The sequence below is a fragment of the Ambystoma mexicanum genome, chromosome 5q (genome assembly GCF_040938575.1).
Source record: "Ambystoma mexicanum isolate Mex_15411 chromosome 5q, UKY_AmexF1_1, whole genome shotgun sequence".
In the NCBI taxonomy this organism is placed as follows: Eukaryota; Metazoa; Chordata; class Amphibia; order Caudata; family Ambystomatidae; genus Ambystoma; species Ambystoma mexicanum.
Window position 1 is genome coordinate 526,082,188 of NC_090933.1, and position 25,308 is coordinate 526,107,495.

The 25,308-nt window shown below is 46.0% G+C and overlaps 1 protein-coding gene across 2 annotated transcripts in view; it reads left to right on the top strand.

The window, feature by feature from the left end:
- Positions 1-25,308, top strand: part of MCM4 (minichromosome maintenance complex component 4) — a 115,462-nt gene that overhangs the window by 1,174 nt on the left and 88,980 nt on the right. Inside the window, exons 2-3 of one of the 2 annotated variants that reach the window (XM_069621027.1) lie at positions 774-839; positions 24,121-24,194. In XM_069621027.1, the coding sequence (XP_069477128.1) occupies positions 24,125-24,194 (70 nt within the window). In that variant the 5' untranslated portion in view covers positions 774-839; positions 24,121-24,124. The remainder of the gene's footprint in view (positions 1-773; positions 840-24,120; positions 24,195-25,308) is intronic. The other variant, XM_069621026.1, reaches the window with a different exon arrangement.

Below are 25,308 nucleotides of genomic sequence, written 5' to 3' on the forward strand. Positions count from 1 at the left end.
TGCTGCAGTCTCGGACTTTAGAAAATGGGGACACGTGTCAAGCGGTGTTTGCTGGTGTTGCTATTTTCATAAGGGGGGAGCGTGAAGCAGTGTTTGCTGGTGTCGTATTTTAAATTCCTATTGTGCTAAAGCTGTGCTCTTGAGAGCAGAATCCCTTCGCAGTGCCAGCATGGTTTGCTAAGTCTGTTGTCGAGCAGTAAATCAGTCGTGTCTTTGATGGCAGACCACCACATTTGCACGTCATCAGAATAGGGTGCTTTTAAAGAGATCACTTCAGTGTTTTTTCATGCACCTCAGACTCGACCCTCAGTCTTTTTGAGCTGGCTGCTCGGATTCCTCGGAGGTGATGATGCAGTTAGTGACCCGCCTCCCATTTTGCGGCGTGCCCCGTGTTGCATTGAATCTGAAACGGACCTAGCAGTTATGTAACCCAACATCTAAAGAGAAGCACGTTGTGCTATGTTGTGAAGTTACAGATGCGGTCTGTAGAGATGGTTCCGAAATGTCCACCCAGGGGGGTTGCATCCCACAACACGGAATGACCCCCGTTACCGAGCCCACATTTAGCCTCGCAGTAATTAAGACTAGTTATCTTAACTGTGGTGGGATTTTAAAGGACATTAGCCGCTGTAATTGACATTGTTTACTACAAGCTATATCGCCAAACGTGCAAATGGAATTTGTTGTTCAATAACTACCGGTATTGGCTACATTGTGAACATTCTACCTTCAAAAGTAGACAATCAATAATGTAATTTGTAATTTCCATGCAGGGTGTCTTTCAACAAGATACTTCCTCTCTGAGAACCATTTCGTTTTTCACTGCAATATTCTGTTTGGTAAGCCAATAAGAAAGCTAAAACATGGGATATTGCTTTTGCTTTTTTAAAAATAGATTAATCGTTTACTTTTACATAAGCACGAATGCATGCTCATGTTAAACCTGCACCAGTTTGCAATTGAAATGCTTAAACGTGTGATTTAAATGATACAAAATAAAACCACTTTTAGTTTATTAACACGGGTTTATTTTCATTATTCAACAATTTTTACTTAAGCAAAACCATGTATTGCTACTAACATGATGTGCTAATGGCCTTATAGACTCCTGGAGGGGTCATTGCTTGGGATAATGATCATTCCTCCAACATTCGAGGTGAACTTTTTGGCTGGTCATTTTCCTGGATAATGACACCCCCCACGCTAGCTGCAACTTCATAGGGTAATCACGCATGCTGTCACACGCAATGGGCACATGACCTTGGATGCATAATAAGAGATTGCTGTCCAACAATAAATCGCCTGGAACTCCATGTGCCGCCATCTGTGGTGGGCACATCTGACGGATCATACTTCGGTCCTCCGACTGTGGGTATGTTGACCCAGTTGCTAGATCTATACTGGATGGGGCCAAACATCGAGCAGTGGGAGGGGGCAGACATGGAGAATTTTCACATGGCATAAAAGTGGCAGGGGGTTGGGGAGGGGGGTTTCTTGTGCATAATGCCTCAAAAGTTTTTCAGGATCTCCCTTACCCCCAAAAACAAATGCAAAGCCAGGTGGGCAAAAGGACACTCTTCTCTCCCATGCCCCCCACAGGTGGGAGTGATGGAAGTACCCAGGAACCAACACATTGTGGAGAGCCAAGAGATCCTACAGCATAGGTAATGTGTGGGGATGTGATGGGGGCATGGCATAAAAGATTGGAATGGTAGCGATGTTCTGCAGAGGAGCATCCCATTGTACCACAGGGAGCCTGAACCACAAAACCATGTACTGCAGTAAGGTCACCCGTAGCAACGTGACACTGAACCTGCGTCCATCGGTCTGTATGCAGTGCTTGGCATTAATCTTCCAATGGATGCTTGCCTAGAAGTTTTAATTATTACGAGCTAGTACACCATATCTCGCTGTATATAACCGGTTGTGATATCCCTATGCCCCTGACGGTTTCAGAACCTGCCCCCTCTCATTGTTTATGAAAGATTATTCTTGGCTGCTAGAGGAGGTTGTTTTTTGAAGCAGGAAAGGAGTACGGGTTTGGTAAAACACTAAAGGCAAAATCTAGGAGCATGTTACGTTTAAGAACGCCATACCAATAGGAATAGTCGCTATACAAATGACAATTACATTACAAGAGATGAGACAATACTGAGGTGAATACTTAATGTGTTTATTGTAAATGCAGCAACCAACATGGAGGTGGGGGGGGGAGAAGGGGGCTGCCCTGTCGGGGAATAAACCAATCTCTGTATTTTTCTGCCACTGGGGTCCAACCTTGACCTCTGGTAGTACAGCTCTTCATTTTTTCCTTTTGGTGAAAAACACCCATGGGATACCTGTATGGCACCCATTGGTGTGGGTACACCCTTGTACCCCACATGTATGTTTCTGTGCACCTGTGTGATGCTCAAAGAGCAGGGTGTGGGCTGGTGGCTGCTACATGCTGACTTGGCAGTAGCTCTGGGTGTCCTCCATTTTTGGGACACCCAGGACCTGCCATAGGAATCAATGGATCCTGATAGAAGGCAAGGTGGCCACTGTGGCCTCTTGGTTTCTATTGCCTTTTACCTTGTTTACTTAAATCCTGGGAAGCCCTGTCTCTGTCCCCTTCCTCCTGACTGGTTTTTGGGTGGAAATACCATGTTATGTGCATACTTGTAATGTGCCGAAACCCCACGGCCATCAGGGGCTCATAGCTCTGGGGCTGCCTCCTGTCAGACTGACTGGAGCCTTCCCAGAGGCTGTGTTGTGTGTACAACCTGTAGGTGGGACCTGTGTGAATGTAGTCTGAAGTGAACTCTCGTTCTGTGTGTGTGACTGTTAGGCAATATTGTATGCAGTACCCTTTGGGTGCACTACAACAGCCCTGACCTCCTGGCAATGGGAACCCAACCTTTGGTATAAGTCTGTACTGCACAGGTTGGTAGCATCAACATGCTTATCTCAAGAGGGGGGAGTTAACAGAGGTTCACAGTGACACGTATTCAAATAAACCTACACAAGTTAAACAATTATTAATTTATTTAACAGTCAGTTTGAGTAAGCCTTCTTCAGAAGGGTAAATATAATAGTAAAACACAAATACACTCCAAAATACACACTTAGTTTCTAAATCATCAAGTACCCATTTGGGATGTCACACAGACACTTCCCACACCCTCGGATGACTTAAATAGCTAGGGTGCTGTGTACATTCTATATCACTGTTGCATTTAGAACAATTCTTAGGAGCATGTCAAAGGAAAAGGGTTATTAGAAAAAAAGAAGAGATCTCGCAAATATTCTGAAGCAGGTAGGTACTTTTGGTAACCCCCAATGCAAAGTAAGTTAACCTCTTCCTGGAAGGAGGGCTAAACACAGAGTCAGAGGGAAGAAGAGTTATTCAGGGAGCCAGGCCAGTCAATTGGGCAAACGTCTAGGTGAGCTGAAGCAATTCTTGCAGGTGGGTAGAAGTCTTGCACAATGTTTTAGTAGTCTTTGTAGACAAGAAGAAATCAAAGTAGGGTCACAATCTGATTAGGCTGGTAAGAAGCTGATGGCAACTCTACAGAAGCAACCCAGACAAGTCTCCACTGAGAAAACGTGAGGTTACACAACAAGAGGTAAGTTCTCTTGGACTGTACATTACCTTTTGGTTAAGAAATGGTTCCAGCTGGCCTCTGTTCTGTGCAGCTCTGCAGATCCTGTGTTTCTGGGCCTCAGTCGTGGGGACAAGAGGTAGGGCGTCTGGAGGACTCCTGCACTGCAATGGGACGGTCGGCGACAGAAAAGGAATTACTTCTGTTCAGTGGCACTTCGTGGTTTCAGCTCCTCGCGTCTCAGCAAATAGCACCCCCGCAGACTCTTGGCTGTTGAGATGGGCTTTCCTTGCATCTGGGGTCCAGCACTCTGTTGGGGGTGGCTCAGGCTTGGTCAGTCCTGCATCCTGGAGCTCTAGGCCAACTTAAAAGCAACGCACACAATCTGGTGTTCCTCTCCCTGGCTCTTCGGTTCCAGCAGCGGAAATACAACCACCTTCGAGAAGATGTCCAGGTGGCTAACTTGGAAGTGGATTGGTCCCACCAACTCGGGGAGAAGTCGTCCTTGCAGGGCTTCTCTAGTTGAGGTGAATTCTGAGCTTTAGCACAGAGGCAGGGCTTCACCGGGCAAACAAACGGTCCAGGAGTTGCAGCAGGCGTCTCTTCCAAGTTTTTCTTCGGATTCCTTTGTCCAGTGTTCGACTCTGCCTTCCAAGCCAAAAAGCCTTGCCTTTTATGCAGGTTTCTCCCATTCATTCCAGCTTAGCTGTCAGTCACACAGCAGGGTGGCTGTCCTTGCCGGACAGCCAGCTGGCCAATCACCTTTGGGTGCATTTCTGTAACCAAGGGGATTAAGCACAGAGAGTTTCGGGCAACTCCCTCACTTCTGTCCCCATCAGACATACTGGAGCCAGATGCGGGCGTCACTCTTGAATTTCCGCCAAAGACCAAATCAACAAAGGGACCAAACCTGGTTTGGCACACAGAATAAAACTCAAGAAGGACCTTTCCACAAAGAAATGGCAAAAAAAGAATACGGGTGCTTTATTGCAGCTGCGAACGCAGCCCAAGACAAAAGCACACCACGGTAGTTAAATGCAAACCACTGCAATGGGGGCGCTGTTGCACACATCTAAGATGGCCGCCTAGTTCCAGAGCGCCGGCTTCTATAAATCCTTCAAGATACGCATCCTCTCACCGTAAGACTGTGGGCACATACTGGGAAAAATTTGGGCCGCTACACCGGACCACGTTGAAGATACACCGTCCTGAAGATCCTGCGGACGGAGGCTGGGACGTTGGCCGCCCCGAGTTCCAGGCGATCTTCCCCTGGAGCCGCGGGGGGGGGGGGGCCGGATCGAGTCGGAGAGCAGCTCCTGGAGGTGATCGGACCATCGCTGCCGGCGGGTTGCCGCGACGCGGAGACCCAGGAGGGTGCGGCTAATGTGAGGGTGCCACGTTGGTGGTATATAGCACTGCCGCATACTGGGTGCGCTAACGCGGTGGTCCCCTCGAACGTCCGCGTGGTGTGTAGTCGGCCGCTGTGCTACATGGGCCGCTGTTGATCCGACTCCCGTGTCTGCGGGGTGGCTGCCCTTGGCTCCCCTGATATCTCCTGCTGGTGGAGTGCCCCTTCAAATGCGGACGGATGTAAAAACAAGTAAGGACAGGTGGGGCAACGCATGAGGAGGGTGGACACCCCGAACAGGTTCTGCCGAGGAGGGGACACTTTATCCGGCTGCAGCCCTCCCTGGGCGATAGCACTCTTGATCACACCTGTCCAGCACTCCGGAACTGACCTTTATACATCTCTGCTGCACGATAACTGGGTCTAAGCACACTACCAATCCTGTATAGAGTCCGTACAATACGTTGGGGCAGACGGGACTGGAGGCGCTGGAAGACGCGGACCACTTGAATCTATACATGGGACGTTACGAGCAGAAGGGAGCACGCCGCAAGAAAACGGGCCCAATGGACTCCTTCGCCAGTTCCCAGCCCAGCGGGTCTGTGGCGCCCCGTCGCAGCAGGTGAACAGTCAGCCTGAGTTGCCAATGGAGGAAAGGGTGGACCGATTGATGGCTATGGTTCAGAAGGGCTTCCTGGCGGTGAACACTAAATTGGATGACATAGGGGCAACAATCAGCTCCTTGAAGGTGAGGGTGGACAAGGAAAGCACACGTATTACTGAGGCCGAAGGCAGGATCGCTATCAATGAAGACTCGATACTAAAACATGGCCGCGATATTGCCCAGTTGAAGGGGGGGGGGGGGTGCCGGAAAACCCTTGACAAATGCAAGGATTTGGAATCCCGTTCTAGGAGGAACAATATCCGTCTGGTTGGGGTGGCTGAAACCTTTGGCAAAGGGTCTATGGAATGCCACGTAGAGGCCCTTCTGAAGGAACTCCTGGGTCCCGACTCCTTCTCGGACCATTTCCTTGTGGAGTGAACACACCCTACATCGGCGCCTCCACCCAGGCCTGGAGCTCCACCTCATACAATAATTGCCCGCCTTCTCAATTATAGGGACAGGGACGCTATCCTGCGGATATCCAGGGATAAGGGCACTCTATTCCATGAAAACAGGATCCACATATATCCGGACTTTTCCACTAATGTGCAATCACTTGGGAGATCTTATGAGCCCATCAAGAGACAATTGAGACTCCGCCAGGTCCCGTACTCCCTTGTCTTTCCAGCGAAAATGAGAATTCAACATGGAGGCAGGGCTCACTTTTTTGAAAACCCAACCGAAGCCATGCAGTATATTGCAGCCTCCATCCACCGTCCCGGGAGCGGGCCGGGAACCAGAATCTGCCGCCCCGGGGCACGGTGGAGCCCCCGCGGGGTGATGTGTTTTTTTTTTTTTTTTTTTTTTTTTTTGGGATGCCACACTGCTATAATGTTTTAAATTGAAGGCCGCAGGGTGGCCCTGACTACAAATGTTTGTTGGAATGGAGCCGTGCAGACTTCCTGGGTGGGCGGCCATGTGAGTGCAGCTCACACCCCCAGGAGTGTTCCTAGGTTATGGCTTTAGGGGTACATCGTCCAGTTGGGGTTGATGATGCGGGTGGGGATTGGGGGTGGAATAGGGATACGGCGTTGCCGTGCGAAATGCCGGGCTTGTTGGGGGAGCCCATTTTCCGGGTTGTTATAACGGTTAAAATAGAGCGGTTTTGCAGCAGGGGATACCCATTGGGTGGGAGTATGGACATATGTCTAGTCTCAGGTACAACTATGACACAGGTCAATAAGGGCTTGAATGTTAAGCTCCTTTCCTGGAATATTAAATTAATGTTAAATATGGAATGGGTTAAATAACCCGATTAAGGCAAGGAAGATCACAGCATACATCGCACGCCACAACCCTCATATCCTCTTTATGCAAGAGACACACACTCTTGGGCAGGTCAATACTAAACATTTACCAAGGTGGGGGTCGCACAGGTACTATACAGAATATTCGGCACAATCCAGAGGAGTGTTGACTCTCATACACCCCAAATTATGTTTTAAATATCAGTCCAGCAAAATAGATCCACATGGTAGATACGTATTGGGGGGGGGGGGGGGGAATTGGCGGGGCACCAAGTGATTGTGATTAATACTTATGGTCCCAATTTAGACGACCCACAGTTTTTTATTGCACAATAATGGATATTCTATCTTCATCTGGGGAGGCACAAATACTCTGGGGTGGCGATTTCAACATGATATTGAACCAATTCCTGGATCGCTCATCGACTGTCCCCAGAACCCCCTCCAAGGCCGCACTGGTAGTAAAACAATTAATGGAACAAATGGGTATGGTAGACGCATGGCGTGCATTACACCCAAATGAGAAGAAATACACTTTTTACTCGTCGGTGCACGATTCTCATTTGCGCATTGACTATTGGATCGTTAGTCAGTCCCTATGTGATATACATCCCCGCACCCTTCCGGATCACTCGCCGGTGTCGCTTGACATCAACTTTAGTGATGTCCCCCCCCCCCCCCCCGACGAGAAGATGGAGGATGCCCCCTGCAATCCTAAGAGACTCCAACATGTGTGAATCGTTTCATACAGAGATTGCGGAGTTCCTGGAACTAAACGAGGGTTCGGTTGCCACCTATGCTACTCTATGGGATGCATTCAAGGCCTGGGTCCGGGGAGCCATCCTGGGCAGGTCGACTGGTATGCTGAAGTCGGTACGAGAGGAGTTGGGGGTGGCCGAGACAAAAATTGGCCTGTTACAGACTGAGTACAGCTTCACACGGGATAAGGGAACCCTGTCGCAAATTCATACTACGCTAAAAGAATTCTCTATCCCATAGAGAAGTTCTCTATATGGCTGCACCAGCCAAAGCCCGACGATATGGGGAAATCAGTAAGGCTGGGAAATTCCTGGCCAACATGCTTAGAACCGATAGGCACCATAACCCGATCCCGAGTATACAGACACCGACTGGAGTGACGGTAAACGGAGACCCAGACATTAATTCCGCATTCACTGAGTTCTACTCCTCCCTCTATTCCAACCACGATTTAAAAAAAACAAAAAAAAAACAAAGGGGACACGTTTCAATATCTAGATAATCTCGACCATCCCACATTAACGACCGAGACCCGTAATAATATTAGACAGGCCAATCACAACAGAGGAGATTGCAGAGGCCATAAAAGCTTTATCGAGCGGCCGCTCCCCTGGCTCGGATGGCCTTCCTGCGGATTTATATAAAGAATTCTGTAGTGAATTGGCCCCGATACTGCTGAAAGTATGGGAAGAGGCAATGAGCCTATGGGTTCTCCCGGAATCGATGCAGGAAGCAATCATCACTGTCCTTTTGAAACCCCGTAGACCGCCACAAGACATAACGTCCTATAGACCCCTGTCTTCAACACTGACGCAAACATTTTCGCAAAAGTGCTGGCCACCAAACTCCTGCCCTATATGCCGATCCTGGTTCATCCTGACCAGGCCGGCTTTATACCAGCCCGATCTACGGCTCTCAACCTGAGACGCCTATTTAATGTTATGGCACAGATAGATCCAGATGCCAAGACGGCCGTGGTCGCATTAGAGGCCGAGAAGGCTTTTGACTCTGTATCCTGGGCATACCTCTTTCTGGTGCTGGAGCGGTTTGGTCTCGGCCAGTACTATATTAACTGTGTCCGACTACTATACACACAGCCGACAGCTAAGGTCCTGACTAACACTACTCTCTCCCCGTCATTCCAACTACACAGGGGGACTAGACAGGGATGTCCCTTCTCGCCCATACTTTTCGCTCTGACCATTGAACCAATGGCGGAATTCATACGTCAGAACCACTCACACAGAGGTCTTAAGGTGACCGGCCCCCCTCAGATAATAATTTACGCGGACGACACTTTACTATATGTCCGTGATCCCGAAGAAAATGTGCAACACATCATGTCGGACATACATGAATTCTCAGAATACTTGGGATATAGAATTAATGTACCAAAGTCAGAAATATTTCCCCTTACTGACGGCACGGGAGACCTAGCTGAAATAGAGGGATTTAGACCTGCCCCCACCAAGGTACGCTACCTAGGGATAATGGTTGCCGGAGATAAAAACCTGCTATATACGCACAATCATGGGGAACTGTTGTCAACCCTTTTGACCAAATTTCAGATGTGGGCTAGCCTTCCACTATCCCTGTATGGCAGAGTTGCGCTACTCAAAATGGTGGTCCTTCCGAAGATCCTATATTACTTCAATAACATCCCAGTTTGGCCTGGTAAACCCTTCTTCTCGAAACTTAAATCACTCGCCTCATCGTTTATCTGAAATGGGAAGACTGCCAGGATGGGTTGGGATAAGATGGTTGAGCCTTTTGTGCAGGGAGGCATCGCGGCACCAGACTTCGAGCTCTATTACTTATGTGCGCAAGCTCAATTTGCAAAGCATTGGTTCGACCCAGAGGACACTGCCCCCCCCCCCCCCACATATTGATTGAAAAGCACTTTGTTCGCCCAAACGACATAGGCTCAGTCCTTCTTAACCCAAGCTATGGGGACATATGCCCGTTTGATCTGGTATACACGACCACTCATGCTTGGGCCAGAATTTACAAGAGACTAGGTCTGGAATCCCCCTGCGACCCGGAAGTCCCCCTATGGGACTTCTCCAGCATTTCCCCTCACATTTGATCGAGCCCTCCAGCAGTCCTGGGACCCTAACAAGCTTTTCATGCTGCACGACATGTTCCCAGATGGTAAGTTCTGTGACCTCACAGGCTTTATTGAAGCGGTGGGGAGGGGCCAGCTTAAACGCCTTCAATACTACAGGATGAAGGCTGCTTTTTTGTCGAAGTGGCCGACATTTCCGCAAGAACCCCAGTCCCATGCATGCATTAGGTCAATCGTGTCTGTAGACAGCCACGGCAAGGGGGTCTCTATACTATATTCATTGGTGCAGACCCATTCCCCATCGCGCAACACGATGAGGGAAATTTGGGAGCGAGACGTGGCCACTCCAGATAGATGAGGTCCGCTGGGCCAGGTATTGTCAACTTCCTCGATCAGTGTCCATGAATGCTGGGCTCCGGCTGATTCAGTTCAAAGTTTTAAAGCAACTACACTATTCCCCTGCCAGATTGGCTAAATTTGTGGAAAATTGCACAGGTGCCTGCCCCAAATGTGACGCCCCCGATGCGGGGCCTTTATGTACTGGTCATGTCCGCTAATTGTGGAGTTGTGGAAGAAGTTGCGAGGCTCCTTGAAGACCATCACGGCAATTCCGGCGACTCTTTTCCCCCCCCCCCCCCCAAAAAATACCTATTGGGCTATATAGGCAAGGTGAAGGAACTACGAGGCGATTATTTAGCATCCCTTGCATTATTGCCAAACGCTGTATTCTTAAATGTTGGAAGTCCTCCACCGCCCCAACTGGAGCCACTTTCTTAAAAGACCTTTGTATGGTAAATGACAATGAGGAACTATTTGTACTGTCGGTTCCGTCACCATGTCGCCCCAAAGATATTTGGTCATTGTTACGCTTTTCTGTGCGACCTAGACTCAGACTTTGATGCAACACCTAGGTCCTTGCCTTGATTTGCAATGTCTACTACTCTTGTATGGTTGCTCTCATGTCCGAAAACTATGGTATCTTCCTCTTCCCTTCCTCCCTTAATTTGAAAGCTGTAAGATAGTTAAGCTATGCTTTGATATGTCTATGTTGTGTCGTGCTGCTGACCTACTCTCTCAATAAAAATGTTTTAAAAAAAAAATGTAAACCACTGCCACCAGCCTCATCGAGGAAAGGGTAACATAAAAATGTTACATGAGAAACTAGACAAAGGGGATACTAAGTAACCCCTCCAGCACCCTATTGTAAGATAGTGTGTGCTGGGTCTAGAAAGTCAAAATGTAAGTGAAGTCAATTTCACTTCACTGCTCTTGGAAAAAGTAGTTTATCCAAGAGAAGGAATTTAAACCTCTTGGGGAAATCCCAAAGACTTCCCTGTGCCACTGCACTGAAGGCGCTGTGTGGTATAATGTAAAAGATGATGCCTATGGAGTTTGTCAGACTCCACAACCAAAATAAAACACAATGCTCAAGTCATAGCAAAAATACATGAGCGAGTGGGGAAAAAGGGTCTCGCTCTTTCCAGGTAAAGTCCTCAAAATCCAGCAAAGGTGCTGGGGGTCTCTAAGGTAGAGCGGAATTAGCATATTTCTGAGAATTCTCCCTAACAGTATGGGCTGAAACTGACATGAATGCTGTGTAGAGTGCTGAAAGGGTGGTTGCTTACCCAATCCGCATTCTTTATTTTGGGTGTCTGGGTGGAGTGAATGGCCTGATTGGCTGGCTGCCTGCCTGAACGCCCTTCTGTGTGATTGGTAGGCTGAGCCAAGCTCAGTCAACCAGAGTGAATGGGAACCAATGTGTTTAACAGGGGAAGTCTGCTGCCGCATTGTCTTCATGTAATCCGAAAGCTGCTGTTTTCTTCCATAGAGGACCTGCAAAGGAGACTTCTCTCTGAGCTATGAGGGAACATTGTGCAATCTGCTGCTCTTCATCTGAAGTACCCTGGAAGCCAGTCCCGTGTGCCTGCTGTCTAGAGAACGGGGTCTTCGTGAGTCCCGAAGATGAGTGCCCGGACATATTGAGTCGAACAAGTCCATTGGTGTCACCCAGAGTCCAGAGGAGTATTTGTGACTGCTGGAAGCACGTTGCTGTCTACCACCCAGAGGGGGTACCCTAGCATAGTGCTGCTTGACAACTGTAGCAGTAAAGTTCCAAACTTCCAAAGAATACTCCAAGGGACACCCGTGCCATTATCACTGACTGCTTTTTCCTGCCGGAGGAGGTACATAGTCGCTGAGTGACGAGGAAGGTCTGCCGGTGGGTTTCGCGCCACCAGAATCCAACTAGATGTCCTGAGGGTCCAGACTTGGTGAGGGTCCATGGTCCACTCCAGTGGTCGAGTCAAAGACGCCAGCAGCCGTCCAGAGGTCTGTGCTGCAGCACCGAAGAACCAAACATTGGAAAACCGCGATATTCAGACACCAAAAGTGACCTATGCACCTGCCGCTGCCAGAAGTCATCGATGGGGTCTTGCTCTTATCTGCCAAGTCTTTGAGGAGCCCACAACAAGTAATCTTCCCAGGACTTCTACAGTAGGAGAAATCGTTGACTAACCGAGAGCATGCGAAGAGCAAGACTTTGGTTCAATTTTTCTTCTTGGACTCAGCATTCCCGTAGCTCCTTCTTCCAAAGGGGGGGGGGGGGCATCCTTGGAAGGGAATCGCTTCAACTAATAAACTCTGCCCCTTCTCCTGCCAAGGCACCAGAGGTACTGTGATGAGTAAGAGCATAGTCTAGCCTCGGGAGTCGTCTAGGGGGTCCCAGATTCGTCTTGGATCCTGTTCTTTTGTGGCCTCTCGGGTACTTTGGGGTGGTAGAACCTTTTTAAATTAAAGTAGAGGGTTATGTAAATGTTTTGGACTGGGCTGTAAAAGACAAGATGTTAGGCTTAACTTTTCCATTACAGGTTGTGGGGGGTCGGGGATCCTCTCAGAATTGTGTATGTAGTCTAAAGAAAGCATTCTGCCACTATTCATAACTAACCTGCCTTTCTTCCCTAGTCTATGCTGCTACACCTCACTAAAGAATTCACATGCCTATTTAAACTGTCTGCAGTTGATGCATTAATTACTGAATTTACCACATAGTGTATATATTTGCCATTCTTTGAATATTATTGCCAAAGAAGTGTTATTTAAGTGTATATATTAGTGGGAACCTTAGTTTATATAAAGAAGCTGTATTATCCCCCAACAGTGTGGACATTAATTTGTGGAGGCTTGGGGATTTGCCTGCATCACCACCTGAAAGCTTAAGCCTTGCTGGTGGTACAATGTTCCCAAATATAGAGGGCAGAAGTACAGGTACCTCCCCCTCCAGTGTTTACAGGGGTCCTATTGGCCTTCTTTTTTAATTTGTATGCTAATAAATTTGGAACAAGTGGTACCCTTCCCTGCAGTTTCTGGTTCCAGAGTGTGCGCTATTCCCTGTTTCTCTTTTTATAATTGGAATTTCCATGCTTTTTGATCGGTCAAATCTTTCCATTGGCTGTCGTAATAGATACTCCAGTAGAATACCTCCCTGCCCCAAAACATTGTACGTTGGATATAATTTCTAAACGCGTGAAAACAAAAAGGTGGGGGCTAATTGTTGATACTTTTGCATGCAAAATCATTTATTAAATATTTCATCGTAGCAACATGCCACACTGATGAAATGTGAATGTCTGGGATCCCAGAACCTTGATGGCAGTCTCGCTATGCGAGACGCACGTGTAGCGTTCTTTATTTTCATAAAGTTCATTTAAAAAATATTCTAGTAAATAAAATAGGAAATTCAAATTTGGAAAGTAGATGCTTAGGGTCATAACACATTGTACGGTTGCAGACTTGAAGGCAAAAACTTTTAATGCATGATTAATGGAATTCTTTGATCCATTAGATTTCTGGGCATCTCCAAGTTCAGCTTTGAGTATGTTCTTGGGGTTGTGAAACCATGATCCTAGCAGATGTTTCTGATAATGGTTAACCCAGATCACTGACACAGTCCTCTAGGTTCCACTAGGCTGACCCTCTGTATGATTTTTATGGGGAGCTGAGGTCCAAAGGTGACACATTAAGTACTATCATTTGACTTTCAAGCTCGCAGTAGAACAGGCATGATTCTTTTTGGATTTTCCATCGTATTTCAAGCCCTACTGGTATTTTAAGCTGTAATTTGAAGACCGTGTCTCCTTCGTTGAGTTCACAAAAATTGGGGCTTAATCACGAACTCTGAAGCCTTTGTCCCATTGGCCCTTTAGATTACTGAACATCTAATGTGTGTTCATGGTAATGGATAATCTTTCCGCTCCAAATTGCCCAGCCAAGAATCTCCAGAGAACTAACCAGAATTGCCTAGGCCATCTCAAAACCTCATATGATTTTTGTATGCATGATGGGTGTATTTCATTGTAATGATTTGCCATTCTTCTCGAATATTTCAATATCTTTATTCTTTCTGTTCATTTTGCAATTCAAACACTGCCAATAAAATAGGAACATGGTACACTGGGATGCTTCATTGTGAACTCATACCAACATTTTTAATTTTAACACTATAGATGAGTGCATAGGCTGTTGTTTTGAACATTGATATTTTTCTCATTGTAGAAACTGCCACCACTTTTTTCCATTGTGTCAAAATACCACTTTAAATGACCCAAGATAGTTTTACTTAACTACAATTTTAAGCACTTCTGGTTGAGGATTTAGTTTTCGGTTGAAATATTTCTGCTGTGTGGCAAACTGTGCCATTTATCGGTTGCTGTCCATGAAAAAAACTACCTGCATCTTACAGGTGCACCCTTCCCATTTTTTTGATAAATTGCACACCAGTCTCCATTTATATGTTGTTCCCATACACACCACCAGTTATTTGGAGCTACTTTTGATTTGGGGCCAACTGGTTGCAAACAAACATGTGACATTTTGTGTTTTTGGAAAGTGTATAAAGGAGCATTAGGACAAAGCTAGAAATGAACCCATTGCATTTAAAGCAGTCTGTCGTGTACAATGGACAGAAAGTTAACGTTTGCATCTTTTGTGGAACTGAGATTTCCAGCATGCTACCCTTGTTCTTCTTTTTCCCCCACAGGTAGTATGTGCTAATTAGTTGATGCCCAATACCCATCAACTGACTTAAAAAAAAACAAATGTAAGCTTTTTTTTTTTTTTTTATAAAAAAATCAAATTCTTATTTCAATCCTAGTGGGGGGCCTGGAAGGTGAGGAGCTCAACATTGTGCATTGTTTTCCAGACCTTGGAGCCAGTTTTGATCATGCTGACAAATTCTGGTCCTTCCTGCAGCCCCTTGTAGTGTCCCTTCTTTTGGGTTGCTCCACCTATACCGGTTTCCTCGACATTCTGCCTCAACCCATGCTAATCATTGGCATCCTCCGTGCGAGAGGCAAAGTATTGATCTTCGGGCTCTGGAGTTCAAACGTGCCGCTCTCCTAGAACTTTGTGCTGCTAGAGCAATTCTCTACACTCACCCAGATGAGGGAGTAGTGGTTACTATTTAATTCCTGGATCATTTTCTTGAGCACTCGCATGGGCATGCCATGTGAAGAATAGAACAGTACAACGGTGGACAGCAGCAAAGAGTTCAAGAAGCCCACTATCTAATCCCCACTATGAGTTTTGTTCTCTTTCCCCATGTCCTTATTGCTCCAGCCCCCAAGAGATGGGCATTCAATGGTCATCTCGCTGCACTAATTCTTGAATATATCCGTTGAGGAGAGGCATGCATTTCCCAAATCTAATAATATAAACCTGTATTGTACCAGGGATCACACACCTACAGTAATAGGTTGACCGCATAAATCGTCACACCACCTGTGACTTTCCTGCTCATGGTATCCCAGACTCCCTAAACTCATTCCCATTGTGGGTGCCAGAGGCTCTCTTCCCCGAGTGAGTAGTCGCTGTGAGAACCATGGACTTGCGTCGTGCCATTCCATGATGTGCATGATTTGGAGTCCTAACACATTATCGCCACTGCTGTAAATGAATAATTCCCATTGTTTGGGAACAGCTGAGACCCATTGCCACTTGATCTTCAGCTGACAGTACAATGTCTTCTCAGTAGCTAAGCTTGCCATGTCTTTCTTGCCCCCTCCCGCCTTCCCCCCCCCCTTGGGGTTTTTGGTCCCAAGGTTGACAGAAATTTGACTCACTTTTTATTTTATAAATTAAAGGCCTATGTTGGATGGGTTACTGCTTTTGGCATTTGTGCCCAAGCTATTTGCCCAGCTCTAGCAAACCTATCCAGGGCCTACATTTCGGATGTGCAACACACCTGCCAAGGCTTGGCTAGCTTTACTCCCTCAAAATGTATTTGTTAGAAAAAACGTGGCTTGAACTTCTAAAAGATGCGACTTAGTTTTATGAACACAAGACAGCCATAGGAACTTGTGGTTGACGGGGGAATAGGGCTCCATGGATAGATGTGTATTTTGTGTTTAAGTGGTTCTTCTATCAGGATCACTCTATAACGGTAACTCTACAAAAAGGGAGCATACCCATAAGAGGTTATTCATTTTTGAATTTTTTTTTTTTGTGTGAAAATGTGCTCAATGAGTCACAAGAAAATTGAATAGATTTTCAGTTTTTGTTTTAAAAATGGTGTTGCCAAAAACATAAAACGGAAACTTGTGGTGTTTCTGGGATCCCTGTTCACTTTTCTCAAACTTTTAGGGGCGCTCCCACCTCCCTAGCCCAGTTTTTCCCACTCAAATAGGTCGTACCAGAGCCATGGCAGCCCTGGTCTATCCCTGTCCTAGGGAAGGCCTATAGTAAAATCTCAGAGCAGTGCAAATCAAATGTGCCTCCAAAGTCACTTAAAACCTTCATGGGATATGTGGGAGCGAAGGTGCACAATAACCCTATAACCCCCTTTGTAATGTATGACTTGGCTTCTTTCCCAAAACATCACCAATTCTCATGGAAGACAGCAGAGGTGGCCCGACCAGCCCCCCGGAGTAGTAGTTTCCTTGAAGTACCAACCATAAGATCTGCTTCACGTAGTTTAATGGCACTGAAGCACCCAGTGGAAGTGTGGCAGGTAAGGAAGAGAGAATGCCAGACTCTGTGTCCGGTATGGCGGTCTGTGCTACTGTCAGCCACAGGTCTTACTGGGGATCTGCAACATGTTTCAGTTTGCTGAAGAAATGGCCTGTGCTTCCTGAAAGCCAGGCTGTCGGTAGTGGAGTGATAAGGCACTGCAGTGTCTGGGCTTCAGGAAGGTAGACAATGGGAGGAAAACAGGTGAACTGGGGAAAAGAACTCCTGGAAGATGTGGGTTGGGCCTCTGGTAAACCAGAAGGGAAGCTGTGGTTCCACTGGAGAAGAGCGACAAGGACTGCAGAAACCAAGAGTTACCTGATCATGGAGGAGAATAAGACAGGGATTTCCAGGAAGTCAAGAACACACACCAGGCAAGAAAAGGAAGGCCAAGGAAAGGCAGGACAGCAGGGAAGAACTGTTAACTCACTGGGGAAGCATGTGCTGGCTGGGAACACAGGGCATTGACATGTGAAGAGTGGTTGCTGACAAGCCATGAAATGTTGGAGGTGTCTGATGTCCTCACACTATGCTTGCGTACGCATCAGCCAAATTGCGATGGGACGCACATGCCTCAAGTGTACAGTCTCTAGGCTCTGTGAGGAGCCGTAACCGCTACAGTAAGACTTGGTGGGCCGGTAACTGGAAGAGTCCTGCCCTGTCCTGCAGACCCGAGGAGAAGCCGTCGACCACCATGTTGAGCGGATGGAGAAGCCCTCCGCTGCCGATGTGGAATCTAGTTGGTCGTGCAAGTGGCTGCATTGTGAGAGAAGGCCCACACAGACTCCATACCCCTCCCAAGGAGCACAACTCATCGGAAGCAGGAACGAAGTAGTTCCAGTGGACTGGGAGCCTGGCGGCAAAGCATTGAAGAGGGAGAGACGCCCTGGAGTGGGGGGGGGACACACAATAGTCCCGAGTGGAAGGGGAGAAAGGAGTGCCCCAGAGTGAGGAAGAGACTGAAGGGACCGAGAGTGGGTGAAGGGACCGAGGGTAGTGTAGCAAGAAAGACTAAAGTTCCCCCCCACCCCACTACATTGAATCACTCTTCCAAATAAACAAACTGCCAAATTGGTCCTGGTCCAAACACCTTACATTTGTTATCTTCAAACTAGCTAAAAGTTCTCTTACACCTGCTGCACCCTGTCTGGTCTCTTGGACTTCTCCAAACTCACCCAAACACCTCAGTTAACTCTGCTGGTGCTTTTATAGCCCCCTGCTTCCTGCCCAGCTGCTTCCCTTTGCTCCAATTGGCTACTTTAGTCTGCTGCTCTACTGGGTCAATCGCTGTATGAGCTATTCACTTGAGGGCCGGAATGTCCCCTGGAAGCCTTCATAAGGACATCTGGCCCTGTCCCCTTTTCAGCCTCCATCTTTGCCATGTGGTCACTGTGTTGGTTTGTTTTGTTCCCCCCTTGGATCATGTAAGTCATTCTTCATAACTGCTTTGGGGAGTATTCCCTGGTGCCCCCTAATCCTGTGTCGCTCTGCTGGTTTCAGCTCTGCTGTTGCTGCTCACCTGGATTGTCTGTTGTGGGTGTTTGGTCTCCATTCGGCTACGGAATTGTGGTGTCTGTCTCTGGCATTCGTATTTGATTAACAAGTCCATTTTCCATTTTGCAGGTGCATTGTGGTACCTATTGTCCCTGTTTTCACGGGATGTTGCTGTCTCCCAGGAACCACCTGGAATAATTAGTGAGCCCTGGCCAGAATAGGGGCTTATGTTTTGGGTCCGAGTTTAATGCGTGCCAGGGACACAGCGCCTCAGTGGAACTTGGCTCCCGTTGATTGGGGTCCTACACATGGCCTTGCCACCCTTGGTAGAGGTGAACGTGCTTCTGGCTTGATGACAGTGTGAGGGTGGAGGGAACTTGGTAGATGGCATTGCGGTGATGCAGACTAGCAGTAAAACTTTTGAGCAGAATATACAGTAATGCATGCGCTGTGTAGGGTGGAAGCAGAAGGTGGGATCGGGAGAAGCGGTGATGTTGGTTGGGAAATGGGTGAACACTCAGTCATATTTGTTGTCTCTTAGAGCTAATGTACATTTCTGGACACTGACCGCTTTCTTTATGGTGGCAGGGAATTTTAGTGCAAGAAGATGAGTGGAAACTGGGAGCATTCATTTCGTTTTAGCACCTTTCACCATAATTATGGTCCCAAGCACGGTTTGGTTGAACACCCTCGGAGGGACCAGAGTCCATATTTGGGAGAGTTTTAGAGGTGTTAGTGAGGTGGTGGCCAAGACCCTTCTAGTCACCCATGTATGAATGCCGTATTGATGGGCGCAACTGAGGTAAACTATAAACTACACAGGGCGGATGGTGTTTAAGGAGATGGAGAATTATGTGGGAAGCTACCATTTGAATCTGTGTCGTTAAAGGTAGCTTTATTCTTATGGCAGAGGTTTTGTGAAATAGTGTTTGTTATATGTGAGTGCGGGGTGTGTGAAATGAGCCTGTGCCTTGGGCTAAGTTACAAAGATGCAGAGAGAATTACTGAGTGGCATGGGCACAGCTAAGGTGAGTAGTGCTTGAGAGTGAAGAGGGAGAGTGAGTTAACAAGATTAGGGGCAGTCCTTGGATGGATTTTAAGACACCGAAAAGTTGAAGAGATACATTGTCCGTGATTGGCCATCGAGCATGAAGCCAATATGAAGTGTTACAGAGGGGGTGGCAATAGTTCCTTACTTTGCTGAGAGGAGGAAAGGAGTAGAGGGGGAGGGGAGGGGGGTATCCCAGGAGATGGCTAGAGCAGTAGGAGGAACAATTAGTGCACCTTCTTGCGTGCAGTTTGGTTATGTATCAGAAATCTAGGAAGTAATCCAGCACCTGGGGAATTACTTGGTACCCCTTGTGTACATACACTCAATTACTAACTTTGAGGTGTGCAAACTGTTTTGTGACGAGGTGGCGGCAAGACAATTATTTTATCCTGGGGAACTTTGCAGTCTGCTCTTACTTTCCACTAAATCAAGGAGGACTTTCAATAAATGCACTGCATGGATCGGTGCGTAACAGTGTGTTTTGTGTTGGGGCTTGGAGCATGGAGCAAATGAGGCGTGATCTCTACATTTGATCTGGTGCCTTCTAATGTAATCTAACGCTTTCTTGCTTGGTTAAACCCATCTTGTTTCCATTCCTGCAAGACTCACTAAGCCAACAAACGTGTGCATATTCTCCTGACCTGTACGTACTTTTTCTCGTTTCCCACATCGGCAATCACTAATTCCATGTACACAGGTTAAGGAGCAGGAGTGCTTCAAATTAGCCCATATTCCAGCAATCCTTCTTTTTCCCCTCTGCACGCTGCCTTAAACACACGCTTAACGCGAGTCTTCACTGGATTGGCTAAATGTTTCACCTTGCCCCGTTTCCTGCTGCATGTTTCAATGCTAAAGTGTGGATGGTTTGTTTGGGAGTGTGGGCGCAGAATTCATGATCATAGCCCTTCCATCTTTCGCATGCAGATTCCTTATTAAAACATAGGTGGTCAGGGAGTGTGAGTGCAGGGGTCTGACTCGTAGCCCTTCCACCCTTTCTTTTTATTCACCCCTTTTATTCAGCAGAGGATGAACAAAAGTCCAATATGGGTAATTTACGGTGGGGAGATGTGGCTAAAGATGCTAGTTTTTCAGATAAATGCCTGAATGTGGCAAAATGTCGAGTGTGTGGCTCTGCCTTCGAAAAACCTCGTGCACAATCTGAGACAAGACCCATTTCACCCATGTTGCGAGTTAAGAACCGCTGTATAAAATAAGAAATGACATATCTATAGATTCCAACTCTGACACGGACATCTGCACACAATCTAAGCACTCTCCCATTACTATCAACATAGACTCTGAGGCTTCCTGCTCTGTTGTGCCTGCTTCCTCTTTGTCCATCAGAACTACTAACGTGCATGTAAAAAATCAAATGTAAAAACAAATCTGCAGCATTGGAAAAGAATAAAACCCAAAATGAAATCAACCGCCGGTAAAAGCTGCCTTGACAATCTGCTGCAGCCACAAATAAAACGCAATCCCCATCCAACAAGATACTAAAACCATTATAATATCCCAATCCACCAATGGATTTAGCCATGTTGGACCGGGCAAAACCTATTTCTTGAATAGCCTTATTGACGACGACAATGCAATCGCCACAAATGGTACACCCAAATTCAGCACTGCTTCATGTGAGCCAAAATTGGAGCACATCTCAAACGGAGCATAGTATTGGGTGCAAAATGTACCTGCTCACCAACGATGTTGGAAGGCGGTGACTATAAAACGGCATCAAAACCCAAATTTGAACAAACTTGTGGTCCGTCATTAAGACCTTTGTTCCCGATTACGATGTCGGAATGTTCCTCGCTGGTCTTCTCTATTAGGGCCGGGAGCATTCTTTAAGCCTGTGACTTCTGAAGTTGCACGTGGCTTGTCTAAAACTGGGTTATTAAATCGGGCTCTTTCCACTCTGCCAAAAAACTGAAGTCGCACCACCATGGCACCACCATGCTAACATCTTTTAAGCAGCCACATATTGCCTCTATAGATATTGCAGTAAGTGGGACATTGGGCCCAAACCAGAGAGAGAATGGCAAGTCCTTTATTTCAACTAAGACGTCCTCTATTCGAGTCCCATTCTGTCCTGATGTACTTAGCAGGGAATCTCCTGTTGAACTAACCCAAAGAGACGACTTGCCTAATGTGAAAAACACTTTGGAGGACTATCCATATGAGATACTGTTTGAGGGATTACTAACTGAAAATCAATCTGTAATACGTAAACTTAAAACTACTTCCTTCAATTGTGTCTCTCTGAAATCGCATCTAATCTCCAAAGAGTAGATTTTATAAATGCCAGTAGAGCAAGTTCCGATAATGAAAGAAATGGAACTTAGTTATACGTGCATCGTTGTTTGCAATGAGAAATGTCAAATTCGAATAAGTCTTGTGAAATGGCAACATACTCTATTCCAAGGACTGAAATACAATCAATGTCTAAAAGAAATTATGCACATCTCTGAGCAGACCAACAATTGGTTCTGGCTGCTGAAAGCTTCACAACAAAAATACCTTTTCATTTGTTTGTAACGAACCCCATACTTCACCTAATTTAATGGAACACCAGAGGTCATGGCCATTTACTAACTAACTTTGAACTTGGATGCAAATTGCAAACCTTTTCAGTGATCGCTTTTCAGGAGACCCGGTCACTGGAACCACTTGTAATGGATCGCTTTCGTCTCATGTCAACTCGCCGGCAAGGAACACTTGGTCGCCCCAATAATAGGTGTGGGTTCCTCCCCATCTTAATGGCTGGGTCAACTGAGTTGTGTTTTGGAATTTTGTCAACAGATATTCAGTATAATTACAAGGGATTCATGAATATCTTTATTCTAAAAGTTTACTGGTAGAACAAGATGGGGGAGTTACTTCATACTGAGCCGTCTCACTTGCTTCTTATTGGGACTGGTCCATTAATTTTGTGGGAAGCCATATAATCTTGGTTGGGGACCTAAACGCTGATTGTATTAACCCAGAGTTGCTGGGAGAGGTTTGGACTTTCAACAAACGGGGAATGAAATGGTTGAACTGTATTAGTGGCTTGGGGTCTAGACCCGTTGAATGATTGTTTTTGTTCTTCACTTGATGTTGTGCCTACATGGATTGATGGGGAAAAGATCCTCTATTTTGGATTGTTTAATACGTTGATGTATGAACAATGCACCAGGTCTCGCGTTACATCCACTGATTATAGTGATCATGCCATGCTAGGAACCTAGTTTGATATCAAAATGTGATATGAATCTGAATCATTATGGAAACCTTGTGATTTGCTGATTAATGGGGCAGATAAGAGAATATATTGGAATGCGACTCTTGCAGTCTGGGTGAATTCTCTCACATTTCCTTTGTCTCTATACAGACGAAAAGAGAAATGTTTCACTTTTGCCTCTGACAAATTTGGCACCTTCATTACCGCTTTGACAACTTCTCATGCCACAAGCAAATGTGGAAAAACAAGGGAAACTACATCGGGCAGTAGAGGAACTGGTACTGAGAAGAAGGGTGATGCGGAAGAATATAAGACTGTCCTCAAGATGAAGCAACATTCACTTTATTATGTTTCCCTTGAGGGCAGGTTTTTTTCTTTAACAGACCCCAACTTCTCCCCGATTAGTATATTTTCTGGGAGGTTGGTATATTTGGTATATCTGGGACCTACAGTCCTCGCGTCAACTTTTTTTTATATTTTGTTTTTTCTCTTTATCTTGCTGTTGGTATTATAGAGAATATTTCTGTGTTTGAGATAGTGATGATCCTTGATCAGTCCTTATCTTTATTAGGGTTGATTGTACTGTATTCTGACAAATTGCGTTCAAATATGCAGGTACAGTGTTGTAATGAGCCAACCGGTTTCAGTGGTGTGAGACCACTTTCATCAGGGCTGAAACTGCTTAACCATGTATGTAGCTGTTGGTGTTTTTGGGGCTAGATATAGCTTCCTTACATGCAGGTGGACCCGACCGCCGAATTTTTTTTTTTTTTTTTTTTGGGGGTCTTCTCTTCTTGGGAGGGTCCTAGATGTAGGCTTCAGTCCTACTGCAGATGCCACTGTAAATCTGACTTCTGCACAGTGTACCTTAATGTTTAATCAGTGGCAGCCTGACCTACAGGGAAGCCAGGCGTTTTCCAGGTGGGCCTTTGCATTTACTCTTATATGAACTACTTATTTCATGTATTATTAAAGGTTGAATGTTTTAACCATATAATTAAAACAAATTACTAACTTCAATTGGCTTGTAGAAACTAAGTAGGTAAACATTTTGTGTTGTGCAGCTTCTCCATGTTTGCAAGTTTAACTCGCCCATGACCAGTGGCGGGTGCATATTTTGTGGCCCAACATGGGCCTTTGTCCTAAATTGCCATCAAATTCTTTGCTTCTAGCAGTGACCAATCGTGCCAGATTAAAGTTACTAGATCATGTTATGTCTGGAGATGATGAATAACCTGATTAAACATTTACAATGTTGTGAAATGTACATTAAGGCCCACTTCCTTCATTGTAATGCTGCGAGGAAGTGAAAGGGCTGGTTAGTCTGTGCGTTCCTTGGCTACAATCTGTAGCTTTTGCCCCTCGCATTGCTGCTTCAATTGTTCCATGCTGACCTTGAGAAAGGGTAAATCCCTCTGGAAACAACCAGCAAGCTGGTGTTATCGATTGAGGCCAGCAAATTATCTCCGGGTACAAGTGAAATGTAATGTAGCACACCCACAGTTTATGGGGCAAGAACTCTTTTAGAAACTGATTTAACATGAACAATACTTTGATGAAATACCCTAATACATCATAGCGGTTGTGGTATTGGTAGTTTAGGAGATTTAGTTTGATAGGGGTTCTGCTTATATTTAAGCATTGTTTTGTGCATTTATTTATCCTTTTCTTTATTTTTTAATTACACAGCAACATGTCTTCTCCAGCATCCACTCCAGGCCGGAAAGGCAGCAAGCGTGGGAGGGGCAGCAACCCCCCAACTCGTAAGTACTGAGACTTCTTGCTAGCTTTACAGTGATTGTAACTCTTCTCAGTATTCTGTCCCAAGAACCACATAACTGTTTCAGTTTGCCTGATCCTGTGCATCTTTCTATTCTGTTATCTGCGTCCCACCTGGTATTGACTGCCTCTGAAGTCCACCTTTCACCCATTTGACTGTGGCACAGTTAAAGTTTTCAGAACCAATCCTGGTGTCCCAAATCTCTTAAAAGGGTCAGGAGAATAAGATCAGTTTTTACTTCAGCTTGCAGAACACGATGGTTAGGATAGCATGACTGCTTTTTCATACTCCTACCACCTCTTGTCTACGGAACTGTCCAGCCTTCCTTTAGGCCAAAGCTTGTGCCTAACTTTGTACTGTGATGGCACACCTCGGTCAACTCCCTATAATCCAAATAGCTTCTGGTTACGTAGGGATAATACCAAGTACACATGGGTTATCGCAAGTAAAATAGTTATATACAAGGTATGAGAGTACAATTGGGTCTCAATATATACATGATCATGTTTTCAGTAAAAAAAAACTTTTGTAGGCGAATATATCTAGCAGGCTCTTGTTGATGGCATTATGGGTGGGATACTGTCCAAAATAGGGTGGTTCAAATTTATTAAATGGCCTTGTAGGGAGCAAGTTCCATAACCTGGGGACAGCAACAGAAAAACGGGAGTCTCTGGTTCTAGAGTTCTTGAATTGCAGGACACATAGCAGTGAGTCATAGTTGGATCTAAGGAGCCTGCCAGGAGTTTTGTGCTTTAAGCAGGAGTTTAAGTAGGTTGGGGCATTTTGTGAGATACATTTATGCGTGGTAGTAAGAGTTGAATATAATTCTAGCTTTTATGGGGAGCCAGTCTCTCCTGGTTTGAGAGATGTGCTCAGTTTTTATTTTTTTATTCCAAGGGCCTTATTTTGTAACTTGGTCAGATTTTTCTTAGTTGATCCGAATAGGAGGATGTTACAATAATCAAGCTTAGACAAAATAGGGCTCTGGCAAGCGTGATGCAGTTTGGCGTAGAAAGACATTGCCGGCTAGGGAAATAAGCTTTGCTGTGTATCATGTCGAAGATGCGAGGGAGTTGATGTGTCTGGACGTAGTGAGA